This window comes from Micropterus dolomieu, linkage group LG22 (genome assembly GCF_021292245.1).
Source record: "Micropterus dolomieu isolate WLL.071019.BEF.003 ecotype Adirondacks linkage group LG22, ASM2129224v1, whole genome shotgun sequence".
Classification (NCBI taxonomy): Eukaryota; Metazoa; Chordata; class Actinopteri; order Centrarchiformes; family Centrarchidae; genus Micropterus; species Micropterus dolomieu.
This window is the reverse complement of record NC_060171.1, coordinates 20,891,613-20,906,455: the sequence shown is the minus strand read 5'-3', so window position 1 is coordinate 20,906,455 and position 14,843 is coordinate 20,891,613. Positions and strand designations below refer to the sequence as shown.

Below are 14,843 nucleotides of genomic sequence, written 5' to 3'. Positions count from 1 at the left end.
CCCTATCACATGTGGTCCTGAGATGGGCCGCTGTCACTGGGCAGACACGTTTTGTGATCTAGGACAGCCCCTGTCCCCATTGAAAAACATCCATATTAACTCAGTCTAAATTATTACCCCAACTAAAAATCCCCTTAATTTTAGCACCATCAAGGGAAAAATGAATGCCTGCAATCTTTACATGTTTTTTTAAAGAATTCATGTTAGTTGTAGAATAAGTCAAATGGGGGACATACACATTTTAAAGTTCATCATTAGCCACATTACCCAGTTGGGTGGCATGTTGCATTTGACAAGGACAGACATTTAATGTCACCTTGTTAACACACCACACATTTGTACATTTTAAGAAGATTGAAAATTACATATCAAATTTGAAGTCTTAAGTGGTTATTTTTAATTGTTTTGATCAAAATGAATTCTAGGGACCATTCAGTAGTCGCTGGAAGTTGGTAGTGTCAATTCTACGGCCTTGGCCTTTGATATTAGTATCTGAGGTGACATGTCACATTTGATATTTAACTACAGAAATCCCTCCTTTAATTTAAAGATAAGCATTTTTGAGTGGGTGAGTCCTGCCTATGCTAATTTTCCTTTATGGAGGTATATTTCAATACAGACTAAACATGACAAGACTAATGTTGCTGAACTCCCTTGCAATCATACTACAGCTTAGAGCAAGCAAAAACACACAATTGCACAGATTGTAAGAAATGTAGCAGCAACAGTGCAGAAGTTGCATGGTGCCTCAGCAAAGGATGAGTGATCACAATGATACGTGCTGATAGGGAAATTAGCCTGTACAAGATATTATGACAGATGGTATTTATAGGCAGCAGTGCATCACATAGAAGAGGTGGCACTGAAGGTTATAATCACATGCTATATTACATCTATGAAATGCATCTGCTGTGAAGAAATATAAATCAAAATAAATTCTTGCGCACTGTACAATAACACTTCAGCCAGCACAGTTTGCACTGCCAGGACACAAGGAGGACGCCTTGTCTTTATGAATTAAGACTTATCTGGATTTCCTCCTGGACAGGAAATGAAAACGATGGTCTCCTGCTGGGTGTTGGTTACAGTACTGGTGCCACCTGTTGTTTTAATGGGTAAAGTATTTGGCCCTTCAGCCACGTTATGTTCATCTCTGTCCAACACCTCAATGAAAGGTATCAGACACGTGAACGCACTCTCACACACATATATTAAACTGCGTTGTGTGTGTGAGACAGGTCTGTTAGCTACACTGATAAAGCAGGGTAGTGTATAATAGTAAGCCAGATGTCAGGAGTTAGCTAAATTTGGACTTTGTCAAAAATAAACTTTATTTGCCCTCCCCTAACTGCAAGCTGGTTTAACCACCAGCTTCAGCCGTCGACGGACACTTACTTCGTCCTCTTGTTCGTTTTTGAAACACACACACGCCGCTCTTCTCTTGAACCCTTCGCCGTCGTACGTCCTGGTCTGGTTGGGCTTGTACTTCATCATTTATGTTGCCAATCGTCGAGTGCCAGGAAACGTCAAAAAAGTGTTGGCAAAAGCCAAAATCTGGATCCAACCAGACCTGAAGAACGTACCTTCGGCTCTCCGAGCAAGTGGGAGGGCAGGAGCAGCGTATCTCCCCGAAATCTTCTCAGTTTAACCTTCTTCAGAGACCTAGTCCCAGTGACAAAGTGTGAAGTCGGTTCATTCATCCCTGGTCAATGTCAGACTGCGTCTGGTCGTATATTGTACCGACCACGGCGGTTTAGTGCCGCTGTCAACAAGCATAATACAAGAAGCTCGCTCACATCTGTGTTCAGTGGTCAGCTAGCAGCTGACCTGAGAGCTGCTCAACAAGCTGCCTGTTTGCCCCCGCGTTACACAGAGCTTCATGTTCATCATTAACACGGCGATTAATAAACCAAACATGGGTCACGTGTCTCCGTTCAGCTCCGCGTGGCCGTGGTTGCCTAGTATCATCGTGCGTGAGCGATGCCTTTCTCAGAATTAATGCTGCTTTCAAGTGCCGCTCGAGAGTTCTTACCAAACACCAAACTTAAGTTGCTCTGAAGATTTTTTGAGTGCCTTTTCGTGTGGGATACTAACAAAGCAGGCGATTTTAAACTAATAGTTTAAGATTTGTGAATTCTATGTCAGATATTATTATTTAAGATCATTTTTATTATCAGTTTACAGCATATAACCAATTTAACAGCATTAAAACTCCCATTTCCTCATTTCACTCCACTTTAATCTCTACTTAACATATATAGAAAAAAGGGGGAATGGAAGGGGGCCGACAATTTCTACACTGACAGAAACAAAAACAAACAAAAACACCCCAGATAAATACCTAAATAAATAACCCCTTCTTTTCACCAATTGCAGCAAATTTGTATTACATTTATATTTATATCAGCAATTACATGATACTGACAGTTTAGAAGTGGTATGAATTGAATAAATAAGCTGATAGCTAGTTGTTGAGTTGTTGCATAACCTGCTGCCTGAACTCACAAGTCTGCAGAACATGGTACATGTGAGGAGGGGCTTTATCAGTCACACTTGGATTCTCATGACTACCTAACTTCCCACATTAACTAAAACAAGCATAAAAGCCGTTCCCAGCTGTTTTAAGGTCAAATAAACAAAACAATGGACGCCTCAAACCCTGTTCATCTCAGTGCAGAACCGGTTATTTACAGCAGTATATTTCTTGTAGTTAGGTAGTGAAGCAAGTAATGTGAAGTTACAAAGCTCAGGGTTTCCCTCTAGTGGATGTGGATTGTCTTTAAACCACAAGAAGTCTTTGAAAATGACAGGGGCTAGTTGGATGTGTATTGTCCGTGGTATAGCCTACTGATTCTATAAATCAGAACATGGACATTCATAACCGTAGGACTCAGACATCTGATTGGCAGTAACCAGGTCTTGAATACTAGGAATTATGAAGGAAACTGACCCACATCAGAAGCAGCACTAAGCTCACATGAGGATTAAAAGGGTTGTGAATAGTCAAGGACCAGGACTCTCCAAAGATAATTACTAAAATGTCAGGGGCGTGCAAGCATACAAGCTTCAATTTTCCAGGCCAGTGGGACAACTCTGAAGACCCTTTTAAACTTTTCACTTCATCTGACTGAACCAGACCCATGTGGCTGGAGAGGACACACAGCTTATTCTTCTGTTAACTGTGTGAAGGTTTTAGGCACAAAGTTTAGAGAACAGCATGGATTTGGTTTGATTTGCATTAAGCACAAAGTTAATAAGAGTTTAGTGCATTTAGGGAGAGTTGGTATTTATTCATGGTTTATATCAGTGGTTGTCAAACTGGGGGCCATATAGTGCTACTGCAGGGGGGGCATGGATGTTGAGAAGACCTAAAGCTGCATGCATGTGATTCATGTGGTGGCAAGCAAGGCTATTTTACTAGCCTGAATCTTGTGTTTTATGTCAATCGCCGTGTTGTTAATGATGGATAAAAATGAAATCCACTTTAGCTGGAGTCGGGGGGCTTGAACGTTTTTTGCCTTCTAATGGGGCACGTGACAGAAAAAGTTTGAGAACCACTGGTTTAAATCAACAGCATGGTATCATAGTATCGTGTGTATAAAGATGTGTCCACATGTTGTCTAAATGAGCATAGCGGTGACCACAATGGAGCCCTGGTCTTGCCAACTGCTAATAAATACACCCAGCCAACTATATATTAATCAACAGATTTATTTACAGAACATAATGGTATGCAGGTGGACTCTTTCAGAGCATTCTGAGTGTAGGAAAACATTTCTGCCCCAGATTAATAGAAAGAATGAATTTACAAACACTTAACTGAATACAGACTTTTCAGCCAAAGACCTATCACGACAATTGAGAGGCAAAGCCTTCATTGATCTTCTGGAGTTTGATCCCGTAACGACCCAGCACCTCCTCTCATACAGATGAGACCCACCCGAACTCGCATCATCAAACAATTGACAGCTCAAATGTAACAACTGCTTTGTGAAATAAATGCCATTGGAAGAAGTAAACCACTGAGTTTTGTAACATTAGACTATGATGACATACCGGGGGGTACAAAGTAGTTAGTTTGGCAATCAGGAGAAAGATTCACATATAAAAGACTGGATATGGTAAGAAAACATATGTGCTAAAACTAAGAAAAAAGGTCCACAGTGTCCACGCTTCCCTCCCACACCATCCACAAGTCTACACTTTACGCAGAGAGTGGTTGAAAAAGTTAATGTGACAGTGGCAGGCTCAGTTTGGTTTTCAGTCATATTTTTTAATGCAGCCAGATGACTTAAATAATAAGTAGGGCTAAGATTGTTTGTCCTGCTAGGCCGTCTACAAAAAACTGGTCTGCCTCCAGGTGAGTGTCTACATACAGTAGGCTAGTAGTAGTTAGCTGCTTTTAATAAACAAACAGCGATAAAACTAAGTAAAAAGAAATATAAAAAGTATACACTATGGGCCACATCTAGCCAGTCTCTCCTCTCCTCCACACACGTTCCACTTAGGACACTCTTTCCCCTGCTAAACATGCTTGTTTTAAAGCAGCAGTTGGCAAAAGCCTTTGAAAATCAATGGACATAGAAAGCCACGTGAGTAGGACTAAAACCTCTGCCCATGCATTTGAACAGTAGTGAGTTAGGACAAAGACAAGTCATTTCATTAGTGTGCATTTAAATCATCAATTGTCAGCAGCTGTTTTTCCTTTACAATATATTCATGTTTATTTTATATTATATATGTATATTAAGAACGTGTCCTTTAAATGGAAATGAAGTTGGAAGAGGTCTTGGCAGAACGTGAGCAGTGTTCACAATTGACTTCCACTTGTTAGACTGCTCTACACTTCATTTTTGTTTCCAGCATAAAGCCTGGTCCATGACTTGGCTGTAAAATAAAAAAAAAAAATACAAAAAGAATATGAACATGAGTCACAAATTTCCAATATAGCTTTTTCAAATGTTTTTTTTTTTTTTTTTTTTTTTTTTTTTTTTTACAAAGCCTGCATTAAGAAACATTAATGTAATGACCCCCATACCCACACATACATACACAAACATTAAATCCTCAATGAGTGCAAGGGAAAACTCATCATCAACCAGGATGGTCAGACATGTAAAGGGTGCAAAGCATGGACGACAGTATTTTTTGTAATTACCTGATTAAAAATAAACATTAAATAAATTAAAACTTACATAAAAATAAAATAATTGAATAAAAATATCAGCAAATGCAAACACAATAGATATGCAACACAAAAATCATGAGAAAGTCAATGGGGTCATGAATTAAGCAAACCAAAGTATTAACATATTGATGAAAAAAAGATTTCTAATATTGTAGCTTCATCACATTTCAGTAACCAAGATATACAGTATACAATAGGGATATGGTATAAATAATACTAGTTCAAGATAAAGTCCTGCCCAAAATGCAAAGTGAAGGGTTTTTTTGCACACATGTGTGTATTGAGGCTGGATATCCCTTTAATCCGAATGACGCACTAGGCAAGAGCTGGATGAAAAACGTAACAAACCCTCCGTTGAACCCATCCAGATCATGGCTCTCACCTGTTTCTATGGCTTCAGCTTCATTGGACTTCCACTTCTCTGCAACATCATTGGCTAGGGGATCATCAGGGTTGGGGGCACTTAGTAACGCCTGGATAGATAGCAGCACTGTACGAATCTGCAGAGCTGGCGACCATTTATCTGAAAAAATTGCAAACAGAGGGATTAATGCGACTGAGACCAAGAAAAGCAGAGGGACAATGTGTCAGACACTGAAAGAGAGGGGGGAGTAAAGAAGATGCACAGGAATAGTGTGTCCATTTGAAGCTACAGGGGCAGTGAAGAGACAGTGCTGATATGCAACATAGGCACAAAGCTCCAGTTAGGTGTCACAAAAGTACCGCAAGAGGCCTTTGATCTTTTGAGCAAGATGAAATTGGCAAATCCCTCACTTCAATCACAGGCCAAACATCACAGGACACAATACATACAGGCTCTCCTACAGTAACGTCTAGTAAAGCCTGACTCCACAGAGCAAAGACACAACAGATGCAAAGTGACTGTTTGGAAAAGACACATTTTCTGTCAACTGAAAATATGTCCTTTAAAAAGGTCAAGCACAATGTAGACCACACGTGACTGGCCAAGCATAAGCTGTGACGTTACAGAGTTCTGACTTACCTTTCAAAATATCTAGACATATTCTTCCCAACTTGTCTACATTGGGATGATATATTTTGGTCATGAAGCGTACTTTAGGAGCTGCCATGGGATATTCCTCTGGTAAAAACAGTTCAAGTTTAAATGTACCCCCCTCAAAAGGGGAGTCCTGAGGTCCAGCAATGACCACATGAAAGTAGCGGGCGTTGCCTTCATCTGGATCTGCCTTGATGCCTGGGACAGGCTCTGCAAGTAAACGCTGAGTTTCCTGGTACAGAAAAAAGACAGAAAGAAATTAATACTAGTCAGTGCCACCACATTAACAGCCGGTGCCACATAGTGTTTTACTTTACTTTTCACAGTCACTACCATGAAGCCCCTTACAGACCGAGATGTGTGGAGAAATGCTTTTGAACTCTATATTTCAGTGGAGGGATGCAAATCCCAGTGTTAGGGCAGGGCAACACTGAGACATGAGTTGACTGCATAATGTGAAAAAACTTTGAAAAGTAAGTTTTTGCATAAAAAGATATGTTAATGTGACAATTACGAGCCATTTTGTTATAGAATACAGCTATTTTTTAACTTTCTGCGCATGTTCAAAAACATTTGTGGTGACTGAAAGGAGCAGATTGTCATCTTTTGATATTTACTGAAGCATTTTTAAAGCAACAACAGAGATATTTGAAAATTATTTAGTTTTGAACACTTTGAACCTGGGTTGAAGTATTTTATGCTCAGTCCAGTCACCTGGAAACAGTCTAATGGTTAGTGAAAAAATATGACATTTACACCTGTGCCCTGTGAAATGCCCTTGGAGATTTTTATTTGATAATGGAAAAACTTGTTTATTATAATTATGAATTTGAAAGTTTTTAAAGCCCTAGGCCACACCTGAGAGCTGAAAAAAGTTATAGATCGTAGGCAGGAGGTGGACTGTCTGTGGGGCTTTTATTTGTTAACAGAGGGGAGGGTGGCTTTGTGCTGTATATAGCCATCTTTTAGACATGTCACCGACAGCCTCCGCACCACAAGAGACCATTACTCTCATTCCCATCAGCCACTACAGATAGCTTCTCCCAACACATGCGGACAGCCAAGTGACATACAGAAATGCACACCTTTACTGTGAAAGAGGAGCAGGTATCCGATATCTCTTGTGGTATGCATAAGGCAGCATGAGAGACACCTGAGAGATGCTTTTGATATGGAAACATTTAAGCTCACTGCAGAGCACGACACACACTGCAGTGCTCTCAACTCTTCACTGTACATTCTGCATTCTCCAAACTGCAGCACTGATAATACAATTATCCTGCTATATGAGGCCCTTTGATTATTTTCCTAATCTATAACCCCAGTATCCCCTTGTGCCTGTTTGAAATGCAGCCTTGTGTAACATATGCACCACTACAACAGACCAATAAATAAATAACAGAACAGCCAACTAAGTATGAAAATATACCATCTAATGAAGCCTACCAACAGGCTTTTGACGTTCTTTTCCTGAATACAACTGGGAGTGAGATTCCTGAAATGTTTCAGATAACCCACAGACAAAACCATGCAGTGAAAACACAGACGAGAGAGGGGCTCCCAGTCCCAGTCACACGCTCTGAGGGCTCAAGGGCTCGGTCCGCTAAGTACTGTTCCCAGCCCTCCCACCTTTTCCCACCAACGCTAGTCTGCGGTCTGCTCACTCACCCACCTGTGCAACCTCCTCTTAAACAACAGTCATGTCCTTTACTGCTTCCCTAATAAAACTCAATACAGGCTAAGATATATTCCTTTACAAACCATAAACTGCAATTCCAGTAAATATGGTCACACAAGTACACTGAATAAATGACTACATATATACACAATTACAGCAAGAGCATGTTAAAGGTTCCACAAAGAAAAAGGAGAAAGTAAGTGGCTTCAGTAAGGCTTTTCTATTAACCACTAAGTGAAGCATGGGTTAAAAACTTTAAAGATATAAAAATGAAGAATCACCTACTTTTATTTAAATTGTTAATTAAAATTTGTGGCTGCTGGTCAGACGGTGGAAGCATTTTCAACACATCACTGTGGTCTCTGGGAACATTTTGGTTTTTGACATTTTATAGACCAAATAATTAACCATTTCATATGTATTTCTAAAAAAATGCAAACATTAGTTGCAACCGAACTCTCTGTAATCAGAACCTATCTTAAAACTTAACTCTGTGCCAACTTAAATGTCGTACTGACACAAGAATAAAATGCAACTAATGTACTATTAGTATCATTACTTGAAAACACATTTTCACTGAATACAACGGCTGCCATCATGATAGGGAAATGTAACTGTAACTCATGATAGTAGCCCTCAAGTACTGTAAACATTTGGGGAGTACGGGACTGTTGCTTGAAATATTCATGCCAATAACGCACATTGAATTTAAACTTGATAATTTGATACTTGGTAGGTTTATTGTCACAATATAACAAGTTAGAGTGAAATTGTGTTTTGTAACTCCCTTCTGCTACATAGCAGACAATATATGTTAAAACAGAATCAGTATCATATAGTTGAAGGCTGCGGATGTAGCTCCTTCAGTATCATCCTTCTGTAAGTATGCTGAGCAACCCTCTTCAGTTAGATGCTAACATCACCTGCTGATGCTGCCTCATAAAGCTAGGGGCCGTGCGGCTAACGTGTGCAGTGTAATTGATTTCTGATCAAAGTATTAAATGCCTCATTTACACTACTTTTGCACATGTATGACTGACTACCGTTAAGTTATGGTGACAGCTAACGTTTACCCCCTAGCTAACATAAGAAAACTAAATGAAAAGTCGAAACAGTGCAAAAAGAAAAGACTGCAAAAGGCAAACGTCCCATCTTAAGTGTAACGCTGGGACATTGAGGCTAACAGGCTAGCTTGTGAATTGTTCCTGTTTTTATCATTCAAACCCAATAACAAAGCTAACAAACTAGCCGTGGTTAGCATAGCTAGCCAGCTATTCAGTCAGCACTACCGTCTGACCGGTAGCAACTTGAGAACACTGTTGTGCTTGAGAAGTTTATTTAGAAAAGATAATTCCGGGCACATATCAGATGTATCCGAGATATTTACAAAGCGCTGATGTATTTGTAGCCCACTGTGTCTCGGTGTGGCGTTAGCGAGCTGCTGCTGGATGCTAACATTAGCACACAAAACCCGGGGCGTACCAGCAGATCACTGCGAGTTTAGACTGCGTATGTAGAGTGTTAGCCATGACAGAAAAGTCACACATGCTGCTGTTCAAAGTGTGAAATAACTACCTTAATGATCCTGCGGGGCAGTCCTGCCATCTTGTCTTAGATGCGGGGGCTTTTAGCGCTCAATGCCTCCTCTGTCGCTGGCATTGACAGCAAACACACGTCTTCCGGGTTCTTTGCGTCATGACAGTGGATGGAGGGACTGATGGAGCAAATCATTAATTTATCTGATGTACAACCAGTTGACACTGTCAAGGCTCGTTTCCTAAAATGAAAAACAAAACAGTTAATGATATTTATCCATGTAATCAATTCTTAAGAGTAAGATTTAATTTTGATTGTAATGTATGTACATTTTGTCAGACTGATATTGAATCTCAGGAAAATCTTTTCTACAGCTGAAATTTTGTGACATTGTTCTGGGAAAGATTATATGATTGGATAGGCACAAAGAATGTAATACCTGTGTTTGATTACCATAATGTGAAGTTGGGTTGTTTTATGGAAAACAATGAGTTCTTGTGTAATAACATCTTCATCAGAGCAAAATTTTATATTCATGTGTAGATTTTTTTAATGATTTGAAGATATTTTTTTGGTCATTGACAATGCTGGAAGAGAATAGTGCCTGAAGATTCTCTGAGTCACTTTCATTGTATTAAATTCCCTTAATTTATTTTTATTTATGTATTTATTTATTTTTTGTTAAGTTGTTGCTGCTTAGATGTACTTTAATGTTAGGTCTGTGTAACAGTTACAAAGATGCCTGTTTGTTTATTGAAAATGTCCATAAGGTGAAAAAAAATCTGATGTACAACTAATGTTCAGGACAGATATTATACAAATGTTTATCAATATTAAGGATCAAAAACATCTAACAGATATGATTACGCTTCATAACCCTCCAACTTCGCATGGTAAGCACTATTTGAGTAATTTACGTTGACGATATTAATTGGAAATGTATTTAGTCTTCTAATAACAAATTTTTGTCACAAAGTCAGGATGTATTTTAAGATTACACATTTAATCTACCCAACAAACAAGAAATATTTCTCTGGATTCTGTCATATTTACCACAGAAACAATGCATTTCATTTCTGAATTTACAGGTTTTTGAACAAATGTGCAACATTTTTTTGAAATGTTGTGTGGGACAAAGGTTCGAAGTTGTGTATGCATAGCCTACATGTACCTTAACAAAAAATCTGAAAGCCATCAAGACAATGGTCATTTACAGTGCCTCGAAAACCTTTATGTAGCCCTGTTCATGTTTCATTTTTTCCTTGTTTAGCTTTTGTATGAACCAAATAAGGCATGAGAGCAGACTGTAACCTCACACACATTATTATAGCATCAATTCTATGACATGTAGTAGTGGCAACTATTTAACACATAGGTTGTTTTGTATATTTTACAGTTTACTATTTTAAAGTAACATTTGAAACTTTTACAGTGTATTTTTACACTGTGATATTTTTTTTAGTTTAATGAAGACCCTCCACAATACTTTGTCAATACCATCTCACCATATCACATCTAAAAAGTGCATTTTAAGCATTAAAGCACCTGATTTCATTCATTTTTGAAATGTACTTTTCCAAGACCTGTTCATCTAAACTGATTGCTTGATTTGGATGTAGGAAGGAACATTTCCCTGAAGTTGAAGAGTCAAACTTTGTCCCACAGCTACTCTACCTGTTTTAGACAAAACAAATCATGAACTAGACTTAACACTTCCACAGGCCAATAAGGTTGTATTTTCATTTTTTTGCCCTGCAGGCTGAATAAGAGCCATAGATTGGAGGGGGTTAGGAGCTCCTCCTCCTGTCATATCTGTATGGACAAAAGTATTGTCCCTTTGGGTGTCAGGTCTGTGCCATGGGCATTAGGAGTGCAGCAAACTAAGAGGAACTTTATTTTAAAAAGCTCACTAAGAAGAAGTACAACATGCAGTTTCTGTCCCGACAAAGCCCAACAGGTGGGTTTGATGTTCTTGTAATAGGTTAGTCTTTTGAGCATGAATTCAGTGTATAGAAAGTGGAATAACAAATATGTGTGTGTGCAAGTTTTACTATAAAAATTGTTGAATTCTGTCATAATCATAAATTCTCTGATCTCGTTCATTGTATTCAGGCTTTATTTACTGTTACTTTTAATTAATATTTTAGACGTGTTTTTTTTAATGTCCTAATGTTATTTTAACCTGAAAGTGAGTATTTGACTTATTCTGTCTTTCAGCTGTTCTTTTGCCAGCTCACTCTTTTCCTGACACTGACCTTGGCTTTTCCACCACAGTTGAAGGCTAAAAATCTATTGTTAGTCTTTTGTAAAATATGTGTATTACAGGCAACAGGAGAAACAGCCCGATGTAAAAATCTGAGCCTATAATTGTTGCTCGTGTTTGTTGCCTTACATGTACAAGTTTCTGCTCATTTAGTTTTGATCACGGATGCTCTTCAGACCAGTCTGAGCTTGTAGGATTTTAAAGTGATTTATTTTTGTGCATGTAAGCAAACATTATTAAAAAATAGTTTTTAGACGGATAATCATTTTTTGTCTGAATCTGCATATGTCTCTCTAATGTCTGTAAAGGTAAAATGGCACAATTTTTTAATCCCTCAAATAAAAAAAAAACCAACTATAATTTTCATGAAAATATTCTCACAATAATAACCGATTTCCTGCAACATGCCAGCACTTCAAAGTCATGTTCTATTTACTCTTTGCAGTGGTATCTTTTAGCAGTTTGCCCTGCCCCACCTTACCAACCCTCCAAAAATTTCCATTGTTCAACACACACAGGAACAGATGAACCAGCACCTAATCTAGCCCCTTCTCTCAGTGCACAGAGATAACAGACAATATCAGCCACATTAGAGTGCCTGATTTGAGTTGCAAGATCTATCTCGACAGGGCTTAGCCAGACTTCCTTATCGACTTGGAATATTTTATAGAAAGGCATTACGGGTTCAAGACTCAATCTAAAAGAAGTGTATTTTTCTTTGATAATGAGAGTTAAAATGAATCAATGTCTATACTTGTAACCCCCCATCAGAGGATACAGTATGTATCGTGAAGAGTTCAGCTAAACTGTGATTGTGTTCTTTTCAATTTGTTTTATTTGAAGCATTTTACAAGAAAAAAATTATAGAAATGCCAGAGAATACAGTTTTCTAAAACATACTTTTTTTCCTTTCTCAACCCTTTTAAGTAAAAGTTACACATTTCTAGAAATACTACTCGTATTGGCTTCCTGGCAGAGAGTTAGATGAGAAGATCAAATCCATTCTCATATCTGTCCGGTGAATATGAATCTACACCAGCTGCTGGTCAACTTAGCACAAACAGGGAAGGTCTGGCTCTTTTCAACAGTAACAAAATCTGCCCACCATCACCTAGCACCACCTTTTGTTTTTACACTTGTGTTTTTGTAGGGATTCAACAAACTGGATATAGTGTAAATGTAAGTGTAAGTTAGTGCTGGCAGGCGGATTTTGTTACCTTTACACAGAGCCTATTTCAAGCCTCTGTGCTGAGCTAAGCTAGCATCCACTGGCTGTTGCTTCTTATTCAAAGGACAAATATCAAAGTGACATCAATCTTTTCATCTAACTCTCTGTAAAAAAGCAAATAAGCCTAGGCTACTTCCCAAAATGTGGAACTATTCCTTTAAATATCTGGCAGCCTCTCAGATTTATTTTATGCCCCCTTTGGAGGTACCAACCACTATGTTGGGAACTACAAGACTAGACTTTTGTATAGCAAAAACACCTCAAATATCTACCTCACTAATACTTTTGGTGTCGGTCATCTGTAAATGAAATTTCTTTGATTTTCTTTTTCAGCTCAGTGGAGAGCACACTGCTACCTGGCATGTTTAGTTATCATGACTGCCTGCTCTGGACCGGTTTCACCCCTTCATGCTCCTCCAGTGACAACAGGTCTCCGGTCTGCTTTCTCTGCCACACAAACCAACAGCATAGTGGGAGGCAAGCAGAAGGCAGTGACATTCAACAGACTCGTGGTCAACGTAGGGGGGGATTTCAATCCAGACTCCGGTCACTTCCGATGCCGCATCCCTGGGGCTTACTACTTCTCCTTCTCCGTGGGGAAATTTCCAAAGAAAATGCTCTCTGTGATGCTGGTGAAGAATGGAGAGGAGGTACAGGCTATAGCATATGACGACTACCGCAAGAAAGGAAGGAAAGTTGAAAGTCAAAGTGTGATGATCACTTTGAAGGAAATGGACATAGTGTGGCTGCTTTTACAGCAGAGTCCCCAGTATGCTTTGTACAGCAACGCTGGCCCTTACATCACCTTCTCTGGTTACCTTGTGTATCCTGACATCTCCCCAACCAGCTACATCACCAACCACCTGTCCCCACCAGGGCTGTCTTACCCAAACTGTCCCCCTCACGCTGACCCCTGGGCCAGAGGTCAAACCTCAGAGCAGCCACGGTCTGCCTTCTCTATGGCACGGACATCCACACTCATAGGTCAGAGTAGCAGGCAGCAGTACAAGTTACCTCTGACCTTTGATGTGGAATATGTTAACATTGGGGGGCATTTCAACAAAACCTCAGGCTTGTTCACTTGCCACTTCCCGGGTGCATACTTCTTCTCCTTCACTGTGGGGAAACACCCCCGCAAGGCTGTTTCTGTGAAGCTGATGACGGGGAAGGGCGAGGTGCAGGCCATGGTGTTTGATGAGGACACGTCGAAGAGAAGGGAGATGCAGAGTCAGAGCTTGCTGCTGTCTCTCCGCCGGGGCGACAGTGTGTGGCTGTATAGTCAGCAGGATGAGCGTTATGCCGTCTATAGCAACCAGGGGAGGTACACCACATTTTCTGGCTTCCTGGTTTATCTTGAAGCAGAAACACTCACACCTCCCACCACACAGGACAGAACTCACCTCTAAATGTCTTTACCCTTCATGGTGTCCTGTCTAAATAAAATAAAGTACAAAATTCCAGGGCTAACATGTGTTACCAGATTACTCCATAAGATGGTGCTATGATACAATTGTGGACACTAACCAGCATGCAACTTGGTTAGATTTGTCCTAAAAGTGCAATTAGCTGCAAGACATCACAAATATGAAAACTTCTTGATTAAGTCATAAGTTTTTGTTTGCAGATACATTTACTTTTATTTACTTTTTAAATTCTTTGCATTTAGAATATATATATGTTTTACTACGGAAAAATGGAAAAATGGAAAAATGTGTAAATGATGTATAGTTTATTAACATTTACTTACTGTAAAAATAAGATTTAGAGTTACATCATGGTCATGTTGGTTATAGTTATGTTATGAGACTTTTATATTATTTTTTCTGTGCATTTTAAGTAAAAGCTAAATAAATACACTGCAATTAAATTTAAAGGTCTTGTTTCTTCTAGTGCTAATGCTAATCATGAAATATACTGCATTGAGTACAATGT

General features: G+C 39.2%; 3 protein-coding genes across 7 annotated transcripts in view; 1 reads left to right on the top strand and 2 right to left on the bottom strand.

Annotated features, from left to right (window-relative positions):
• nudt4a (nudix (nucleoside diphosphate linked moiety X)-type motif 4a) overlaps positions 1-1,911 on the bottom strand; it is a 63,832-nt gene extending 61,921 nt beyond the window's left edge. Inside the window, exon 1 of one of the 2 annotated variants that reach the window (XM_046036964.1) lies at positions 1,396-1,911. In XM_046036964.1, coding sequence (XP_045892920.1) covers positions 1,396-1,494 — 99 coding nt within the window. In that variant the 5' untranslated portion in view covers positions 1,495-1,911. The remainder of the gene's footprint in view (positions 1-1,395) is intronic. The other variant, XM_046036963.1, reaches the window with a different exon arrangement.
• The window catches only part of c1qtnf13 (C1q and TNF related 13), a 68,407-nt gene extending 53,714 nt beyond the window's left edge, over positions 1-14,693 (top strand). For 2 of the 4 annotated variants that reach the window (XM_046036960.1, XM_046036962.1), the window contains exon 2: positions 13,245-14,693. In XM_046036960.1, coding sequence (XP_045892916.1) covers positions 13,245-14,317 — 1,073 coding nt within the window. In that variant the 3' untranslated portion in view covers positions 14,318-14,693. Of the gene's footprint in view, positions 1-8,626; positions 8,764-11,178; positions 11,378-13,244 lie in introns of those variants that run through there. The other 2 variants (XM_046036959.1, XM_046036961.1) reach the window with 2 other exon arrangements.
• Positions 3,696-9,606, bottom strand: ube2na (ubiquitin-conjugating enzyme E2Na). Its single transcript, XM_046036965.1, has 4 exons — positions 9,460-9,606; positions 6,192-6,438; positions 5,571-5,711; positions 3,696-4,887 (listed from the first exon to the last, which is right to left on the bottom strand). Exons 1-4 carry the CDS (start codon positions 9,487-9,489, stop codon positions 4,841-4,843), a joined length of 465 nt encoding a protein of 154 aa, XP_045892921.1. The 5' UTR covers positions 9,490-9,606; the 3' UTR covers positions 3,696-4,840.
• Positions 14,694-14,843: the final 150 nt, after the last annotated feature.

Bases quoted from the DNA above. Each gene is read 5' to 3' on its own strand.
- ube2na (XM_046036965.1), bottom strand. From the start codon at position 9,489: ATGGCAGGACTGCCCCGCAGGATCATTAAG. The intron at 6,439-9,459 runs GTAGTTATTTCA...TTTCTGTACCAG, and splicing joins TGCCCCGCAGGATCATTAAG to GAAACTCAGCGTTTACTTGC. The intron at 4,888-5,570 runs GTGAGAGCCATG...TTTATTTTACAG, and splicing joins AGCTGAAGCCATAGAAACAG to CCAAGTCATGGACCAGGCTT.